Source organism: Rutilus rutilus (genome assembly GCF_951802725.1).
Source record: "Rutilus rutilus genome assembly, chromosome: 25".
Taxonomy (NCBI): domain Eukaryota; kingdom Metazoa; phylum Chordata; class Actinopteri; order Cypriniformes; family Leuciscidae; genus Rutilus; species Rutilus rutilus.
In genome coordinates, this window is record NC_140229.1 from 15,697,351 (window position 1) to 15,718,278 (window position 20,928).

The 20,928-nt window shown below is 39.4% G+C and overlaps 1 protein-coding gene across 2 annotated transcripts in view; it reads right to left on the bottom strand.

Annotated features, from left to right (window-relative positions):
* The window catches only part of gbe1a (glucan (1,4-alpha-), branching enzyme 1a), a 139,470-nt gene that overhangs the window by 56,682 nt on the left and 61,860 nt on the right, over positions 1 to 20,928 (bottom strand). For both annotated transcript variants that reach the window (XM_084400765.1, XM_084400764.1), the window contains exon 8: positions 607 to 722. In XM_084400765.1, the coding sequence (XP_084256891.1) occupies positions 607 to 722 (116 nt within the window). The remainder of the gene's footprint in view (positions 1 to 606; positions 723 to 20,928) is intronic.

Below are 20,928 nucleotides of genomic sequence, written 5' to 3' on the forward strand. Positions count from 1 at the left end.
TACATTTTTTAGTTAATTGAAATAAAAAATTTGAGTTAATAAAATAAAGGAGATTAGTTTAATAAATAGAAACTCAAAATATTATGTTACCTGATTTGATTTGACAAAAGGATAAAAGGTTTCGATAACATCATGAAAATAATTTTGTACAGTACAGAATTATTATTTTCAGTATAAATAAAAAAATTGCTGAAAAAATTCAATGCATTATTGCTAGGCATGGTAGAACTGGTTCTTATTCAGAAAGATGTTTGGTTCTGTTAACGTTTTTCGCACGTGCATTCTTTCACCGATGTGGATGAAAACAGAACTAAAATAACTAAAGATTTTCCTGCACTAGAGTTGCACCGTGATGACACTACCAATAAACAACCAATGAACTCTGAACCAATGCATTAAAAAACACTATATAAGAAAAATTACTTTTTATTCAATATAAAGGCCTAATCTCTGGCACGTTTTATTACCTACAAATTTTGCTTCACAAGTAAACTTAACTGATTTTAAGGAGACTGTGTTTTTACAAGACCAAAAGACACTGATTAAGACAATGAATTGTTTTCACACTGAATAATGATGCTTGTTTGCATGTGCAGAATAACTTACCGATGCCATGGTGGTGATAGAGCATTGAGGTCACGCCGTCAAACCTGAAGCCGTCAAAGTGATACTCCTCCATCCACCAGCGCAGGTTGGAGAGGAGGAATCGCACTACCTCCCAGCTATGGGAAAGAAGGAAAGACATTTTCTCTACAACATCAAAATCAAAATCGACCCCTCTCTGATGAAATAAGAATCCAAAAATCAATCAACTAGAACACACTCCTCTGATGCATATAAATTCAAAGAAAAAAAAAATCAGATCAAGCTGTTCACAAAGGACACATTATTTTGTATCATCTATTCAATGATTCCCTCTCCTACCATACTAATGTTTTCAGATCTTCATTTGAGGGCTTTTCTCATAAAATATTTATATGTGCAATTAATTGTAATATTTGTGAACGTTGTTAAACTTGATTGAATAATTGGCATTCCATGTAATAAATTAATTAAATGTTTAATTGATTGACAGCACTAAAACACACGTTTGAGTAATGGATTCATTCTCTGATTAAATAGTAGCTGTAACACAAGGTTGGTTGATTCAGCCCAGAAAGACAGATGGAGAGAGAAAGATAGAAACAGGCAGCAGGAGCAGCAGGTTGGGTGGCTGGTGGTGGTGTGATTCCCCAAGGAGAACGATGAACAGTGTGTGAATGAGGGAGACTGAAACAGTTCTTTCATGAGAAATAGCCCTCTGAGAACAACCTCCTGCACTCCATTTATTGCTCTCACATGCTTTCCTTCATCCTTTTCAAATGTATTTTTTATTTGTTCAAATACCGCATGAGGAACATTACTTGAGTAATAATCACTAAAAACAAGGGGTTTTTAAACATTTGGATGCTAAGGACCCCAAAATATGATGATCTCCTTGCAAGAGTTTTATGCATTTCATATACACTCACCTAAAGGATTATTAGGAACACCATACTAATACTGTGTTTGACCCCCTTTCGCCTTCAGAACTGCCTTAATTCTACGTGGCATTGATTCAACAAGGTGCTGAAAGCATTCTTTAGAAATGTTGGCCCATATTGATAGGATAGCATCTTGCAGTTGATGGAGATTTGTGGGATGCACATCCAGGGCACGAAGCTCCCGTTCCACCACATCCCAAAGATGCTCTATTGGGTTGAGATCTGGTGACTGTGGGGGCCATTTTAGTACAGTGAACTCATTGTCATGTTCAAGAAACCAATTTGAAATGATTCGAGCTTTGTGACATGGTGCATTATCCTGCTGGAAGTAGCCATCAGAGGATGGGTACATGGTGGTCATAAAGGGATGGACATGGTCAGAAACAATGCTCAGGTAGGCCGTGGCATTTAAACAATGCCCAACTGGCTCTAAGGGGCCTAAAGTGTGCCAAGAAAACATCCCCCACACCATTACACCACCACCACCAGCCTGCACAGTGGTAACAAGGCATGATGGATCCATGTTCTCATTCTGTTTACGCCAAATTCTGACTCTACCATCTGAATGTCTCAACAGAAATCGAGACCAGGCAACCTTTTTCCAGTCTTCAACTGTCCAATTTTGGTGAGCTTGTGCAAATTGTAGCCTCTTTTTCCTATTTGTAGTGGAGATGAGTGGTACCCGGTGGGGTCTTCTGCTGTTGTAGCCCATCCACCTCAAGGCTGTGCGTGTTGTGGCTTGACAAATGCTTTGCTGCATACCTCGGTTGTAACGAGTGGTTATTTCAGTCAAAGTTGCTCTTCTATCAGCTTGAATCAGTCGGCCCATTTTTCTCTGACCTCTAGCATCAACAAGGCATTTTCGCCCACAGGACTGCCGCATACTGGATGTTTTTCCCTTTTCACACCATTCTTTGTAAACCCTAGAAATGGTTGTGCATGAAAATCCCAGTAACTGAGCAGATTGTGAAATACTCAGACCGGCCCGTCTGGCACCAACAACCATGCCACGCTCAAAATTGCTTAAATCACCTTTCTTTCCCATTCTGACATTCAGTTTGGAGTTCAGGAGATTGTCTTGACCAGGACCACACCCCTAAATGCATTGAAGCAACTGCCATGTGATTGGTTGATTAGATAATTGCATTAATGAGAAATTGAACAGGTGTTCCTAATAATCCTTTAGGTGAGTGTATAGGCAAGACCCAATTATACTGTGTAAAAAAATATGATTAATATTGACAACCCAGATAATTTTTTTTGTTGTGGTGGTTGTGGTTGTCAATAGAATCAGGAAGCAAATTCTGTAAGTTTGTTTAAAAATTTCTTTAAGGAATAGTTCATTTAAAAATGAAAATTCTGTCATCATTTACTCACCTCAAGTTGTTTCAAACCTGTATGCATTTCTTTGTTCTGTTGAACACAATGTCGGTAACCAAACAGTTGATGGACCCCACTGACTTTCATAGCATTTTTTTTCCTACTATGGAAGTCTATGGGGTCCATCAACTGTCTTTGTGTTCAGCAGAAGAAAGAAATTCATACAAGTTTGAAACAACTTGAGGGTGAGTAAATGATGACAGAATTTTAATTTTTAAGTGAACTATTCCCTTAACTTTGACAGCCTTAAAAGTGCATTTTGTCGAATGTGTTTTCTCTCCGTTTTTCTACCGGTCCCCCATCACTCTGTTGCTGACACCTATGTGTCCCCAAAGCCCAATTTGAAAACTCCTGCCAGAGAAAACACCCTAACAGCTGTGCAGAAACACGTTTAAAAACACTGCAAAATTTTGCACAAAGAGGTACTACTCATTTTCTTCAGACAATATTCAATACATAGAAACCCACTCAAAGATAAAGTAAACTGGATGTATTCCCCGCATGATGCACACTGTGAAACCATCAGTGTAAATAAGCCCTGATATCCCACTAACTTTTTGGATGAGGCCCCCATACAATCTCTCATCCTCTCTCAATCCTTTATTCCTGCAATTAAATTGAGAACCGAGTTTTCAACTGAGGGCCTATGAAGCCATCCCAAAGTAAATCTAACTTTCTCGCCGTCCCCCGTCTCGTGTGCATTCAAACATGTGATTAGGTATAACAGCAGGGATTCAATTCTAACAACGTTATGCTTTTAATTCTTTGTTTGTAACAGTGTCGTAAAAGCATTCAGACTCACCGCAGGAGCATTTCATTCATTAAAAAGAGATAAGAACCTCTAGCATACCCATACCATAGTGTTAACAAAAGTACTCGACACAACTGAGTTACTTCACTACTTTTTTAAACCCGCTGACCACATTCACGTCACGTTCGCAAATGATATCTACAACCACAGCTATATATTCAAGCATGCATTGATGTATTCAGTCCATACTTGTGTGCTCGAAGTCATAATCGTGTTCTTGCATGCTTGTATGAATACATACGAGAGCATCCACTGAAGTATATAGCTGCAGGCCTTGGCAAGAGAGTCATCAGGGCTGGTTAAAATGGGTTTTGCCTTGGCTTTGTGGAGACCTTTGAGGAGTTCGGTCCAGACCTGTACATTTCAGATCTATAACATTTGCATTGACCCAGGAGTCCACAGCTATGGGCCTAGAAAACTATAGCTCCCACAGTCAAAAGTCAAACAATCCAGCAAATAAACAGTATCATCAATTTTAGATGAGAAAATCTGCAGGGGCTTTATCAAGGATGCTGCCTACAGTAAAGATTCAGCAACATTTTGTAAAAACAAACTTATGTTTACTGCACAGACATGAAGTTAAACTCATGTACTCAGCCCTTAAAAAAGACCCTGCAATCCCGACCTAACCCAGTCAGTACTATCAAATTTTAAAGGTCCACACCCGACCCAAACCAAAATTGCTCCCGCTTTTTGCATTTCCATCCTGTCCTATTTCTATGGAGTAGTCACAGAAACGCAACAATATTTTTCTGAAATATTTAATAAATACTATTTATATTATATTATATATTATATATAATTCACATAAAACTCAAATGCATATAAGCCTACAAACATGCACCGAAAACCAAAAACATATTTTTCCGTGCATCTTTGAATATATGAATGGTCATAATAAGAATTCAATCCCAGCAAATGCTCTCGCTGTTGCCACATCCTCCCCTTTCACACACACGCACACTCTTTCACTGCATAGATAGAGTCTTGCCGCACACTGATAAAAAGCCATGCATATTATCCCGATATGAAGCTTTCATAAACAGAGGCAGATTGCATTTGTGCATCTGTGGAATCTAACGGGAAGCTGCTCTGATATGATAAGGTTACAGAACCCACAGGTCTGCCTCCACCCTCACCATAAACAGATTAGGACCATCACATCAAACTGACAAGAACGAGAGAGAGAAAAGGTGGGAAGCACAATAAGATTCCCACAGAGGCCAAATGGAGATGAGTGATGAATGGTTGTGATAGTTGAAACCCCCACAATCCTTCAACTTCACAGTATTTTCAAACAAATCAGCCCTTTCAACCTCAAGCACTTCAGTAAAGTAGGTCATTGCTGATGTGTTATGACATCAAACCATTTAATAAGATTTTCTTATTGAAATCTTTGCGTGTATTTGTGCTGTAGGACAGAGGTGAGAGTGCAAGGGCTGCCACTGAGAGCCCATAAGGGTTAATAATTCAAGAGAGCAGAGCAGATGGGCCACTGACCAGGAGTTGAACTAGCAGATCAGACAAACATCATTTGCTATGCATGTTGTTCACAATAGTCAAATAATACATGGTTAAACACTTCATTCTGACAGTGAAACTATGAGAGCAGCCTCATTCTGCTCGTATGAATTTGACACACTTTGTAAGAGGATGTTTTACCACCGAAACGCTCCTCACAATAAATAACATCACACGAATGATATCTCTCTAAAGAAATGTGACAGAAACATGGATTTAGATGTTGTTTAGTAAAGGGTCCTAAACCTTTCCATGACTGAACTTATCTGTAATTGCTAATACATAATGATTACAATGCCATTTATATTATACAACAGTGGTCAAATATTGAATCTTGAGAACTTTCAAATGATATGAAAATGAAAATGGTTAATTCCTGTTTTGTAGTACACTTTCAAGGACCCTTACAGGGCCCTATTTTAACGATCTAGTAAGCGCATAGTCTAAAGTGGTCTGGCAAGTGCACTTAGGGCGTGTCCGAATCCACTTTTGCTAGTTTAACGACGGGACAAATGGTCAGTCCACCAGGCGCATGGTCTAAAAGGGTTGTCCCTATTCTCTTAATGAGCAATGGGTGTGCTTTGGGATTTACGTGCGTTAAACCAAACAGAGTCTCATCTCCCATTCCCTTTAAATGCCATGGCAGATTTGCTATTTACATGACGGAATTTGATAGTGGAAAGACCGAAGTCGTCTCCAGAGCGCAAACGGAACTGCTCGTGTGCGATGTTAAAGTGCGCAAGCAGACCATCTACGGGACAAGCCAGATTCCACCATATCTTTATGTACACAATAATAATCTTTTACATTGTAATCCTTTTAATTTTAATATTTGGCATGTTTGTGTGCTGCTGTGCGTCCCTGTGTGTGTAATAAGCAGAGTGTACGCGCGTTGTGGACCCGCCTATAGGCGCACATTACTAACGCGCTCTTTAAATAGCAAAACAAATATTGCGCCATTGACCAACTGAAACCTGGTCTAAAGTCAATGGCGCAATATTTTTTTTTGCTATTTAAAGAGCAGTCTATTTCTGTTGCCTCAAAATAGCAACGTGCCAACAATGCGCCAGAACACACCTCGTTTTCATGGGCGCAAATGCATTTGCCATTTAAACAACGTGGCGCAGGACGTGAAAATGATAACTGCGTCGGACTGAAACACTTGCATTGTGCTTGGCGCTGCCTTGCGCCGGGTGTATGATAGGGCCCTAAAAGTGACTATATACATTTACACTAACAAAAAAAATGTATTCAAATAAATGCTGTTCTTTTGAACTTTCAATTCATCAAAGAACCCTGAAAAAATGATCACGGTTTCCACAACAGAACTGTTTTCAACATTGATTATAATAAGAAATGTTTCTTGAACAGCAAATCAGCACATTTAAAGTGATTTCTGAAGGATCATGTGACACTGAAGACTGATTTAATGATGCTGAAAATTCAGCTATCATCACAGTAAAATAAATACATTTGAAAATATATTAAAATAAAAAACTGAGGGTTTATGCTGCCTTCACGTGCTATCGGAATTATCGTACTGGTTTCCTAGTTAAAAAATTGGACATGAACAAGTCAAAATTTGAATCCGATGAGCTCGAAATCACCACTTCAGAAGTGAGAAGTTGGACATTTCTGATAGCACGTGAAGGCTGCATAAAATAGACAGGATAAAGCAGACTAAAAACAGTTGTGCATCTAAATCAGTAACCACGGTAACAAAAGAAGAGCGTGAAAATGGGGAACAAAGGAAAGAACAGGAAAACAAGGCGAAACAAACTAAAATTCCATTGAAACAGAACATAACCCTGACACTGACATTCTTGTGCAAACAAACTCTCAGTCCCTTATTGATTAATGGTTTATTTTCATCCATTTTCCTTCCATTGTGTATATCAAGTTATGATTCATAAAGTTTAAGTGCCTGAGCTTGACCTAACCATGGAAAGTCCTCAAAATCAGTTTGAAAAAGTACAGTACTGCATAACAGGAATGAATTATTTGAGCGCTACCCTGTTCTTCCAATCTTTCTGTTGATTCCCAAGGTTAAATGCTGGCAGGTTTGTTGAACTCGCATCTGCAGATAAGCCATTATTGTATTCTTTTGTATGGAGTCCAAATGAATAGTGCAACTCAACATGTTTATGGATTCTATTCCTGAAAGTCCTGATTAATTAATGTTGGGTTCTCTTGTTTCTAAGTTTTGTATTTGTTTTCAAATACTTGCAAAGTATTACACATTTACTTGTGAGTTGTATGCCGTTACAGGATTTTCTGAACTGTACAATGTAAACAAACAACTTTTTGTTGTTAAAGCAAAAACATCAAACAATAAAACAACAACACTACAGAAACAGAAAATAAAGAAAACATCAAAAGAAGCCTAAGAGTAAAATCTTCAAACCCAGTCTCTCTACAAACCCAATCAATCAAACCCCCCAAAAATGAATGATGTGGCCTGGAGGAAGAAGTTCATGTAGAGGACAGATTGGGAATTTAATGTGTAGTGAAATGTGTTCAAAATATCTGCTCTTTTGTCTTTATTTAAGTTCACAATGTACAGTGTAGGCGATGCTCATATTTATCTATGGCAACAAAGTTAAGATTTTATCATTGCAGCACTAAGAACGTTTGAGTAAGAAAGTAAGAACAGTACGTTTTCAGCCTGTTTCCTTCTCCCTTTTTCTTTCTCATTACAGTAATTAAGAAGCATGTCAAAATGCTGTCTAAAACCATCCCTTTTCACTTCAAGAACTGTATATAAAAATGTACATAATTAAGTATGACATTGACCAATGAAATATGATAAGGTGACATGATCTAAATAAGTAAAATAATTTTCTCATACAAATTTCTCATAATTTTCTCATATATAAATAATAATAATTGACAATTATACAAATAATTCAACGGCCCAGAGTCAATTATTCCGCATATGCTACGGCTACCACACCTTAAAACATTGTTCAGATGTTGTATTTCAAGACATTTGTCAGGTTTTTTGTCCTTTAAATGCTCGTGTGTGGGACTGATTTCTTACGCAACTAATCCCAAGACTCCGTTGCTAATTTCGAAACATAATTTTAGAGCTAGTAACTGAGACTCAAGCCACTGTCATGATATTGAGCTGACAACTTGATGATGAACTCAGAGTCTCTTTTATTAAACATACGCAGTTGTCGAAACAAACTCACAGTCGTCTCTCTATGACCCCGCCCCGGTTGCCCAGCAACCCTCGACCCTGCAGCTAATAGTCAATCACAAACTTGTACACATATCACCACATCTCCCCTCTACTGCCTCATTATTATTATTATTTCCTGGAGCAAAGAAAGAGGCAGATTATTTATTAAATAATTATGTAAGATATATAGAACAATATCAACTGTTTACCACAGCCAATCTATTTTACATAACCAGTCAATAAACAGAACATGTTATAGCATTCATTAATTTGCATTTTCCTCTCGTACTACACTTACAGTATGCTATAAGAATTAGCATGCAAGGAAACAATGCAGCATGGTAGTTGTTATCACCTAGCCCAACACATAATCCTGAAACTTTGCAGGCTGTTTTACTTCTCTACCAGCAAGGGTTCTTTTGCAGGTGGGTGTGCGTGTGTGTGGTGTAGACCCATTCACAGAGTTTGTGGTTAAATCAGTCTCAAGAGAGGATCCATCAGTTAATTCACTGTATCCATGTACAATCTGTCTGTCGGGTGATTCAGGTGTTTCTGGCCTTTTCCTTCCTTTGTTTGTACAATGTATGACCTGGGTTCAGGAGCTTTTCTGACGACCGTTGCCGATGTTTTCCATCCTTTTTCTCCATCCAACTTGACTTTCACGCTTTGTCCCGGATGCAAGTCGGGTAAACTACGTGCAGAGTAGCGTCGGTTGTAGAAGTACTGGTAAGCCTGCTTGGTTTGTTTATCCTTCCTTCTGACTTGTTCATAATCAATTGGACTTGGTAACAGTTTCTTTGGCAGCATCGGAACTGTTGTTCTGATCTGGTGTCCGATCATAAGTTGAGCTGGGCTCAGTCCAGTAGCACTGATAGGTGTAGAACGATAGATCATAAGAGCTAGCTGTGGATCTGGCTGTCTGAGCATCTGCTTTGCATAGCAACACTCCTTTCGGCTGCACCATTAGTCTCCGGATAATGAGGGCTGGAAGTAGTGTGAGTGAAGTTGTGAGTGAGTGAGAAGTCGTTTTAAACTCTGCAAACTCAGTGGCCGTGAACTGAATAGCATTGTCTGTCACAAGTTCATATGGAATCCCCCATCGAACAAACGTTTTTTTAAGATGTGTGATTACCTGCTGGTTTGTGATGGCTTGTAGTTGAGCAATCTCAATATCACGAAAAAAATAGTCCATGACTATTATGTATTTCTTGCCATTTAGTTCACAGATGTCAGCCGCAATCTTTTGCCATGGACCGCTGGAAAGGGATGTAACCATCAGAGGCTCTCTCTTTTGTGTGAGCTTGTTGACTTGGCAAAACTCACACGTCTTGACTATTTTTGAGATGTTCTTGCCAATACCAGGCCACCATACGGACATATTAGCTCTTTCCCTACATTTAGTAAGACATCAGCTTCACATCAAGCTAGTACATCAGCTTCACACAGGCCATCAAGGGCCTGTGTGAAGCTGATGTAACACCTCATGTCTCTGTGAACCTGGAATCACTATCTGTCCTTGTACAACAAAAGTCCACCAACTTCAGAGAGAAGAGCTCTGACAGTGTGAAAACTCGTGGAGCGAGTGTGACAGTTGAGACCTCTGACTGGGCCAGCCTTGGTGAATGTACTTACAAACTGACTGAAGATCTAAATCATCGTGCGTGGTTTCCTTATGGCACTTAACCTGTATTAACTTCTAGGCATAGTAGACAGTACTGCCTGTACAAACGCCTTGACGTCATCCTCTGTGTCAAGACTCGCCCTGATGTGTCAACGGGTTTCGTGACAGAGTGTCAGCCACCACGAGCTGTTTGCCAGGCACATGCACTGCTTTGACATTAAATCTCATCAGGCGCATTAGTAGTCGTTGACATCTTACGGGAGCTTTGTCAGTATCATATGTGTTTATCAAGGGCACAAGAGGCTTATGGTCAGTCTGAAGTTCAAATTTGTCCATACCTTGCAGGTATCATGAGAACCGCTCACATGCCCACACTCCAGCCAGGCACTCCTTCTCGATTTGTGAGCAGCGGCGCTCTGTCTCTGTTAGTGTCAATGTCCTTGAACAGAAAGCGATGGGACGCAGTCCGTTCTCATGCTCCTGCAGCAGGGCAGCTCCGAGGCCATAGGTTCTGTTGGCATCATAGAATGTTAGTGCTGGTGCTGTAGTCAACAAGCTTTTGACCTTATTGAACACCTGTGTCTGAGCCTCACCCCAGACCCATTCCGTGTCACTTTTCAGTAGCTCAGTCATCGGATGAAGAATTGACGAAAGAGCAGGGACGAATTTGCCCAGGTAATAAATCATCCCTAATACCGGTCGCAGTTCAGTCAGATTCTTAGGGCTGGGAAGCTCAGTTACAGCCCTCACTTTATTTGTTTCAGGACGGATTACATCCTTTCCGATGACATGTCCAAAGTACTGAATCTCAGATTTTCCGAAGTGACAATTATCTTTATTCAACTTTAGACCAGATTCTCTGCCGAACACCAGTATATCGTCCATCACAGCTACAGTGCCGGCATGGTCTTTAAGAAGAGTACTCATTTCTCTCTGAAATACCTCCAGAGCTGAAGTGATTCCGTAGTGTAGTCTCTGAAAACAGAAGCTGCCCACAGGGGTGATGAAGGTGGTGAGTTTCCTGCAGCTTGTGTCCAATGGTATCTGCCAAAACCCACTAGAAGCGTCTAACGTTGAGAATACACATGCACCGGACAGTTGCGGTGCGATGTCCTCAAGGGTGGGCAGAATAAATCTCTCACGCTTTACTGCTTCGTTTAATTTCTTAAGGTCAACGCAAATTCTCACTTTACCGTTCTTCTTCACCACCGTGCTCGTGTTCATTGGAGAACACCAGTCTGTTGCTTCCGTGACTTCTGTTATGATCGTTGACCTGAGCAAACGCTATAGCTCCTCTTCCACTTTTGGCAGTAACAGAAAAGTAACTCGACGAGGGGTAGAAAGGCTGTATGGTTTGGCGTCATGTCTGAGCTCAATTTTGATTGGTTCACAATTTAAAAGTCCAAAGTCTCCAAAAACATCATCCTCAGTACTAATGAAGTCAACCCTGCTCACCAGTTTCATTTCACAGGCAGTTTTTCAGTTAAGGAGATTATTAGTATATGGACCTTTAACGACATATGTCCAAAAACTGACTTTTTGTCCCTTTTGTTCTGTACAGGCTAAGAATCTGCCGCTACAGTCCAGTTTGCTACCTGGACTCCTGATGTCTGCCAGTGTTTTAATAAGTTGTGGGCGACTAGGTAGGCTCAGAAATGTTTACTCAGACATAACTGTGATATCAGCACCAGTATCTATCTTGAACTTTACTGTAGTGCCATTCAATGGAAGGTTCACATGCCACTTATCCTCGTTAGCACAATCAGAAACAGAACCCAGAAACCACATGTTGTTTGATTCGACTTTGTGTCCGTCACTGGTCACTTCTTTAACAATCTTTGTTTTACAAGCAATCTCGAAATGACCTGTTTTATTACACTTACGGACGGGACAAGCCCCACGGTCATGTACACGTGCACATCTTGAACAGGCCACATTGCTACCATCTTCTCTTTGTTTCATGTCTGAATTCCTGTATTTACCTCCTGTGTGTTTCTTGAATTGTTTTGTGTGCTTAAACTTGTGCCCCACTTCACATCCATCACATGCACTTCACCTATCAGCACTTTGCATTTTAATCAGTTCTGACTGGCGAGCGATCTGTATGGCCTTCTCGAGCGTCAAATCTGGCTCTAGCTGCAGCTTCTCAGACACGTCGCTATCCGCTACTCATCTTTAGTGGCCCCAAAATCACAATATAGATTCCTGACAAATGGTTCCACGCTTTCACCACTTCGTTGATTTCTTTTATGAAAACGAACGCGGTCATGAATCAAATTGCGTTTGGGCACAAAATCTTCATCAAACTTTTTAACTACTGCATTGTAGTACTGTTTTTCATCCTCAGCAGAAAATGTAAATGTGCTGAATATAGGTTGGAAAGAAAATATATTTCTAGGAACATTTCAGCAGGCTCAAGATAATTAATACAGAGATCATTATTCATTGTTTTAATCAACTGGCAGCCATACAACACAGTGATAATCTGCATTCTCATGTATGTAGGTGCGCTGAACGCTATAACCAGAAACTCCCGATATGTACTAACTAGAACGCGGAAGTAGTTGTGCATGTAGTCCATTGCAACGTTAGAACGTTTGTCAAACAATCAAATTCAAGCATTCAACAGCCCTGTAGTATATAGCCTACATACATACATATATTACATTTTCAACTGTGTGACAGAAGCTCAGCTTTTCCAGTAATACACTGCTTTTCTTAACAGTGTATTTTAATTGCATTTAAATTCATGTAGATAAATATTTAGTTAAATACTATGGTTTATTACTACTGTATGTTTTATAAATCAGTGTTTTCTTGTTTAATTATGTCTTTTTCTTGTAAATGAACTTTCAAGTTTAAAACTGTTCCATTAACTGAGATCCTCATTATTTTTGTGCCAGACTGCTAAATATTAACATAAAAACTTCAATGTAGTTAGAAATTTTTTTTAATTATCTTGTGTATCTGACTTTTTTTTTAAAACTTGATAGCTGAACTACTATAAATAATGAGTAGCTTGGCTAAGTACAGTTTCAAATGAGCTTCCCCAACACTGCTCTCTTGTGCCTTGAGTTAAATTGCGGGCTGAACAACAAACACTTGCTATGTACGCCAAGAAAATCCTTCATCAGCAACATACACAAAATGCTTCAATCCAGTTCCTTGAAAATAAAATGTCTGTCCTCGACTATTAAAACAGGAAAACATGCTGTAAGCAGGCCGAAAGACGGGCGGCTCTGAAAAGAGTGCGAGGAAACGGTTTATATGTGCAGTGACTAATGACCAGACTGATTTCAGAGAGAGAGAAACACACACTGGCAGCCCGTCTCCTCAACGCCTTTCTGCCAAACACTAAATGCAGGAAAGACTGAAGGCTGAATATGGGCTCATTATGTTTCGGTTTCAAAAAAAGATTCTTCTGCGCACAAACAACCCGACTTCTCTGCCATCTGTTGCTGTGGGAGACTGGAAGAGGCGCTCTCTCTCCCAGCAGAGTGAATGAAAGGCAAAACAGGCCGCTGATTAAAAACGGGCTGCGCTAACGTGGACAATCAATAGCAGGAAGACCAGTCAAGGTCAAAAGTGTCCTCATTTACAGATAGTGAACAGAGCAAGACGAACACAGCCAAAGAGAATGTTTCTGAACAGAAATAATCTCAGTGAAATTAGTCAAAAATGTTGTTGACATTTTACGACAATTAAACTATTTAAAATAAGCAATTTCACGTTCAAATTTAATGTCCTTTTATTGTAGTGTAAAAAATATGCCATTTGAAATAAAACAGTTGATACAAATATGACGAGAGAAAAAAAATGTACATGCCAGAGTAAAAAAGGCTAATATTTATACAAAAGATTGAGGTTGTAAGATTTTTTTATGTTTTTGAAAGAAGTATCTACCAAGCCCGTTTATATGATAAAAAAAAAAAAAAACAGTAAAAACTGTAATATTGTAAAATATTATTGATTTAAAATAAATGTTTTCTATTTTAATATAATTTAAAATAAAATGTATTTCTGAGATGGCAAAATGAAATTATCAATGTTGAAAACAGTTGTGCTGCTTAATATTTATGTGGAAACCGAGATACATTTTTTTTCCAGGATTCTTTGATGAATAGAAACTAACAAGATGAATAGAATGTTAAAAACGCATCCTTACTGACCTTTAATGTACTTTATGTAGTGTATGTGTATATATATATATAAATGGTTTATTTAAACAACAACAAAGACATTTTTCTGTTTGCAGGTCTCAAAGATGACCTACCATAATACAATTTATGCAGATGAATTCTGCAAATCATTTAACAAAAGTGAAAGCGAGTTATGGGGTGGTGAGCCTTGCACCCATTACATTAGATTATTGACCAGGGCATGAAGGTGGCACAATAATTCAGCACTTTTCTTTGAGTCACACACACAAGCCCAGGGTCAGACCTGAAGGCTTAAAATAGCACCGCAACTTTAATTGCAATTTGCAAATGAGGGCCGGGGTGAAAGGTCTAGAAACGGCTTTAATACACTGCTCTGATTGTCTGAAATTCAGCACAAGGACACATGGGAATGTGAGGAGGAGATGTTCTGACTCCTTTACATTTCATCTTTCTGTGCATTGATCTCTCGCCCTCCTGACATGTTTTTCCCTGTCTATCCATCTATTCTCAAGCTCTTAGATGCTTTGTTCACTCAGATGTAGGGTGGGGGTGGTACGACCAAACTTTCATATCACAATTATAGTATATATTATGATGTAGTTATTTTCATATAGGAAATTAATGGGGAAATTTGATAAATATCCCATACATGATTATCTATTCTACTGAATTACATAATGAAAAAAATACGTCATTTGATTATTTTCTAATTTATCTTATTTTTAACTTGATTGACACAAACTAATTGAAACAGATAAGCTGAATATTATTATTTTCATGTTAGGATCAATAACTGAAAAATGGTAGATATAAAAATTCTAAAAAAAAAAAAAAAATCACTAAAAGCAAAAATCCTTTTAAACGCAATAAGATTTAGGCATCATTAAAGGGATAGTTCACCCAAAAATGAAAATTCTGTCAGTAATTACTCACCCTCATGTTGTTCCAACCGCATAAGACCTTTGTTCATCTTCGGAACACAAATTAAGATATTTTTGATGAAATCTGAGCCTTGTCTCACACCTCCATAGGCTGCTATAGGTGGCCCAAACTTGCTGGCCCAGAAAAGTTATTAAAGAGATCGTTAATATAGTCCAAGTGGCTACAGTGGCTCAATCTTAAGTATATCAAGCGACGAGAATACTTTTTGTGCGCAAAAACAAACAAAAATAACGACTTTATTCTACTATTCATTTCCTTCTCTCTGGGCCTCGTAGTGTTTTTGCGCTGCGCGTCTGTGTTGCACGTCATCACGCATCACACACATGACCAGCGTCGGCCAATAGTGAGCCTACGTGGTGACGTGTAATACAGACGCGCTGTGCAAAAACACTACGCGAACCAACTAGAGGTCGAGAGAGAAGGAAATGAATAGTAGAATAAAGTCGTTATTTTTGTTTGTTTTTGCGCACAAAAAGTATTCTCGTCGCTTGATATACTTAAGATTGAGCCACTGTAGCCACTTGGACTATATTAACGATCTCTTTAATAACTTTTCTGGGCCAGCAAGTTTGGGCCACCTAGCAGCCTATGGAGGAGTGATCAGCTCTCAGATTTCATCAAAAATATCTTAATTTGTGTTCCGAAGATGAACGAAGGTCTTACGCGGTTGGAACAACATGAGGGTGAGTAATTACTGACAGAATTTTCATTTTTGGGTGAACTATCCCTTTAACAATACGAAAAATGTTAATTTTGAGATTTTATTTTTGAGATTTGCTAAATATTACATCTAACAAAGTTACTTATAGTCCTACTGACTTATAAGTAACTTTGCAACATGTCAACTTATTCAAACCCTAACATTAAATGATAGTTAGGACACATGTAGATGCAACGTTGCTTATAGTCAACAGAATGTGTTAAAGGGACCATCAAAATAAAGTGAAACTGATAATTGTTCCTTTATGAATGGTTTAGCACTGTCATTAATGTCTAAAAGCTTTTTTAGAACTGGAAACTCACCTATTATTCCAATAAAGCACTTTTGAATTCAGCTTAATTGAACTGAATCAAATTAAGCTGAACGGAACCCAATCAAATTAATTATAAAGTGCTAATCAAAAGAGAAGAAAGCAAACCTGCCCCAGGAATCATAAAGAAACAAATCCTCATGAGTGTTACTCTGAGCTTTGATATCCCACATGCCGTGTTATGATGACCCGCGGAGCATTAGGCAGCTCTCTAAGAGTAAACCATACAATCCCTTTAATTAGTTGTGGATCTCAGGCTGGGCTGCGAGCCGTTGTTGATTGTTTTGGTGTCAATGTTGGCTGTGAGATTTGATAGGACTCAGTGGAGAGGCTCAATTAATCCGACTGTCAGCTCAGAGAGCAGCCAATCAGCAACCAGACAACAATGTAACACTTCAACAGGCCACTAACAAAGGAAAAAAGAAGACAGTGGATAAAGGGAAGGGATTAAAGACACAAACACATGTCCACACACTTGAAACTTGTCAACCATCTTACACCAGGAGAAAGAATGGAAGAACATATTTCTGTTATAAAATGACCATTTATCAAATGTTAACCAATGTTTTGTGCAACAAAAAGTTTAGTTTTTCATTAACATTTGCCACTCGATCATAACCTTAAATTAATCAGGGGTGCATTTATTTGTGCAATGACGTAACTTGCCTCTTAACCACTGTAGTATGATCCATCATTAAACTAACTATTTAGTCACGACTGTTTCCTAAAATGGTTGGTTCAAAAATATAGGACTGTTGTCAGTGATGTCACACATAGTTGGTGGAGTAATAACTTCTGCTAATTAATCACAATTCATCTCAGATTATTATAGCTCATGTGCACGAACAATAGAAAGCCATATTTAAAAAAAGAAATCATGTTAACGCACTATGTCATTGGCATACACCTTACTCCTGTATAAGTGTGGTTCATTTAGTAAGCCATTTTTCAATAAATAATAATAATAATAATTCGTTACATTTATACAGCGCTTTTTCTGAGACCTCAAAGCGCTATATATGGAAGGGGGGAATCTCCTCAACCACCACCAATGTGCAGCATCCACTTGGATGATGCGACGGCAGCCATATTGCGCCAGAACGCCCACCACACACCAGCTTACTGGTGGAGAGGAGACAGTGATGAAGCCAATAAGTATATGGGGATGATTAGGAGGCCATGATGGACAGAGGCCAAGGGGCAGATTTGGCCAGGATGCCGGGGTTACACCCCTACTCTTTTTCGAAGGACATCCTGGGATTTTTAATGACCACAGAGAGTCAGGACCTCGGTTTAACGTCTCATCCGAAGGACGGTGCTCTTTTGGCAGTATAGTGTCCCCGTCACTATACTGGGGCATTATGACCCACACAGACCACAGGGTGAGCACCCCCTGCTGGCCTCACTAACACCTCTTCCAGCAGCAACCTAGTTTTCCCAGGAGGTCTCCCATCCAGGTACTAACCAGGCTCAGCCCTGCTTAGCTTCAGTGGGCAACCAGTCTTGGGCTACAGGGTGATATGGCTGCTGGCGTAATAAAGTAATCTTTGAGATGCTTCTGTAACAAACATGGCATTTGAGCACTATTTGACTATTTTTTTACCTGCTGTTTTGATTCAATTTGATGTTTGATTCATCACAGGTTCCCTCTTATGTCATACAGTACTCCAGGGTTCCATTAATCATTTATGAATGTGCGCTCGCTTCACAAATGGTGCTGTTTATTGACACGCTAATGAAATGTATGTAGATTTGAATTGGAATTAAAATTATAGAATTTAACGCAAGTTAACTTGCCTTTTTTATTCAAGAGCATGACCTATGTCCACGTATGATCTATGTTGAAGTCCATGTGTGACACTAACAAGAAATGATGCTTCTAACCACAGGTTGAAAGCTGTAGTTCCAACCACACAACAGAAAACCCATTGAAACACATTGAAACGTTGAACAACGTGACCACTTGCTAACAATAGAACTTGCTAACGATGCTTTGGGAAACACTTCCTAGGCTGTTTGTGCTACTTCATCTTTAAAGACGATGTAAGCATTACCTTTAATCTGTTTTCACCGGTGGACTTGAGTGAATCTTTCAGCACCTCATGATCTGATCGAAAACTGATTCAAGAAAGCAAGAAAAAGCTTAAAATGCATCCTTCAATTCTGTGAGCGAGTCTGCATGTGTGTAATTGATGAGGAGAGAGTGAAAAAGGCAGAGACGAAAGCAGAAAAGGGGAATCTCCTCTCATCTTGTGAGTAAATCTCAGGCATCATGGTGGCCCCTTGCTCTACATCTCTCTCTCACCCTTAAAAAGTTCAATTTTCAGCCTGACTGGAAACACAAGCCCTGTCAGACAAGGCAATCTGTTCACCTGTTAAAGTACAAAGCACCTCTCAAATACGGCTTTATTTCTCACATCAATAATTGATTAAAGACAAAACCCTGGCATGCCACCCTTGATGAGAGATAAGGTCTGTCTCCTAAGTGGAGGTTTTCAGCACTAGTGCGGAGAGCAAGTAGGTGACAGAGCCGGCGCTTCCCTCCTGCGAGGCTCCCTGGGTGTTGACGACTTTGAGTAAAAGCCCTCAGTGTGATAAGTGAAGCCCCTGTGGGGCACAGCACAGTCGATGAGCTCCTACAGAGTCTTAGCTCACAGCCGGGACTGCTCTGTCATACTGCTAACACCTTCTGCCATCTCAGAGAATCAATAAGCTCCAGAGAAGAGTGACTCAGGGACTCAGTTCCAAACCTAAACTTATTTTTAAGAAAATAAAATGCATTAATGAGGTCAAGTTTCCACATTTCATGATTATTAAATCTGTTCGGAGAGTGTGAAATACGATAAATGCTAAATATTGATTGGCATTGTTTTTTTACACACCATTTTTGAGCCTCAGACCACAGAACAAGTATATAGTTCTAAGCCAGATAAATCAACTATAGGAAAATCTCGCATTCAACAAAACACAAACCAGCATTGCATGCATCTTTACTGGATAAAGCCATCCCAGAATGCCTCAGGACAAGCTCAGAGGAGAATATTTATCCAAGATGGTACTGAAAAATGCAAATTACAAGTATACATTTTGTGAGTACTTAAAGGTGCATTGCGCAACATTTCATGTTAAAAATACCCGTTTTTCTAACCCATACATGCTTAAACAATTGCCTGATGGGCTGAATGAGCCCTTCTATGATCACTGCGATTGCCTCTATAATCCTGTACAGTAAAATAAATAAGAGGGATTCGGGTCGGAATCGACTGGGCGTGACGTCATGCGCGTTCACGCTCACCTGGCTATGTCTGGCAGGTTTGTGTATTCGCCGCCATTATCCGCATCAGCGAAGACAACTCAAGCGACTTTTGCAAAAGTAGAAGATGGATTCAAAGAGACCGGCTTCTAGTTCATCGCAAACTCCATGTAACCGCGTGCACAACTCTGGTTGCAGTTTCACGTGTCGCCAGAAGGGGGCATAGTTCTGCAAAAACTCAGAGACTTGCGCAATGCACCTTTAAGAGTGTCAACAGAAAATAAATTAAAATGTCACTGTCACCAAACATTCCTTGCTGAACAAGTCAATAGGGGAAAAAAAGACAATTGCAACTTCCATTTCATGCTGACTTTAAATGAGAAAAATTGCACAAACACTGGAAAAGGATGAAACATTCTAGTGTGCATGTGTCAAGCTATAATGAAATATACTAATATGCATGTGCACTCGGCTGTACGCATATGCTAAGTGTTCAAGTCAAAACTGAAGTTGGCTTAGTTAGACCAGCTGACTGCTGAACTAAATCCGCTAAATTAAACCAACTAAGACCAGCAGTCACACTGTCAAGTCGTTTAGCAACATGCTAGTATCATGCATTGCTTAGTGTGTACGTGATTGACATTTACACAGTTTTTGCATTGCCCACAAAAATAACTTTAACTAAATAACACAATACACACATATACTAACATGCATCTCACCTGCAGATGTCTGCATTTATATTAACGCATTTGCTATGCATTATTTTCTGGGGCCGGTTACAGAAGGGTTTGACTGAATCAGAAAGCTAGCGTGCCAGCAGTTCTCCATGCTCTCGTTCTCAGTAGAAAGTGCTCATCTTGCAGTGGATCTCAGCTTTATTAAAAGCTTCTTTGATGGGCAGTGTGTTAGCAGACAACAGACCAGAAAAAAGTCCACACTGCGTGATTCTGACGGGTCTTATGAGCTGTCTCTTCCAAACTTCCTCTAACCCCCCGCCAGTCTCCCTGGCCCCAAACAACACTTCACAGGCGGAGGCGGACCCTTTGGGATTCAATTAGAACCAGTTAAGTGAGATGTGCTGGACTGCAACAGCATGTCTAATGGTTTGAACTCTAAAACATCAAAATATCTTCCAATTAGATTTCATAAATAAGCACAAATGCACTGGAGCAAATTAGAGACAGCACACAAATACTCAAACAGTGCAAGCTTGAGGTACTTGAGCCACAGCTGGAAAACATATTTATGAGACTGCACTTCTGGATTCAAACCACCAAGACTCCTTAAAATCTCATAAACATTAACACTTGAAAGTTAAAATATCCACATAAACATCTAAAATTCGGTTTGGTCTGCTGAGTAAGGGTGTAAATGCAGTAAAGCCTGGGGAAGATTTAAACCAAGATTAAAGCTGAGAATCTATCCTCCCACCCTTGTGTTTACTCAGCTGAAAGATGAATGATTACAAGCCATCTAGTTCATCTCACAGGGGCTGAGCA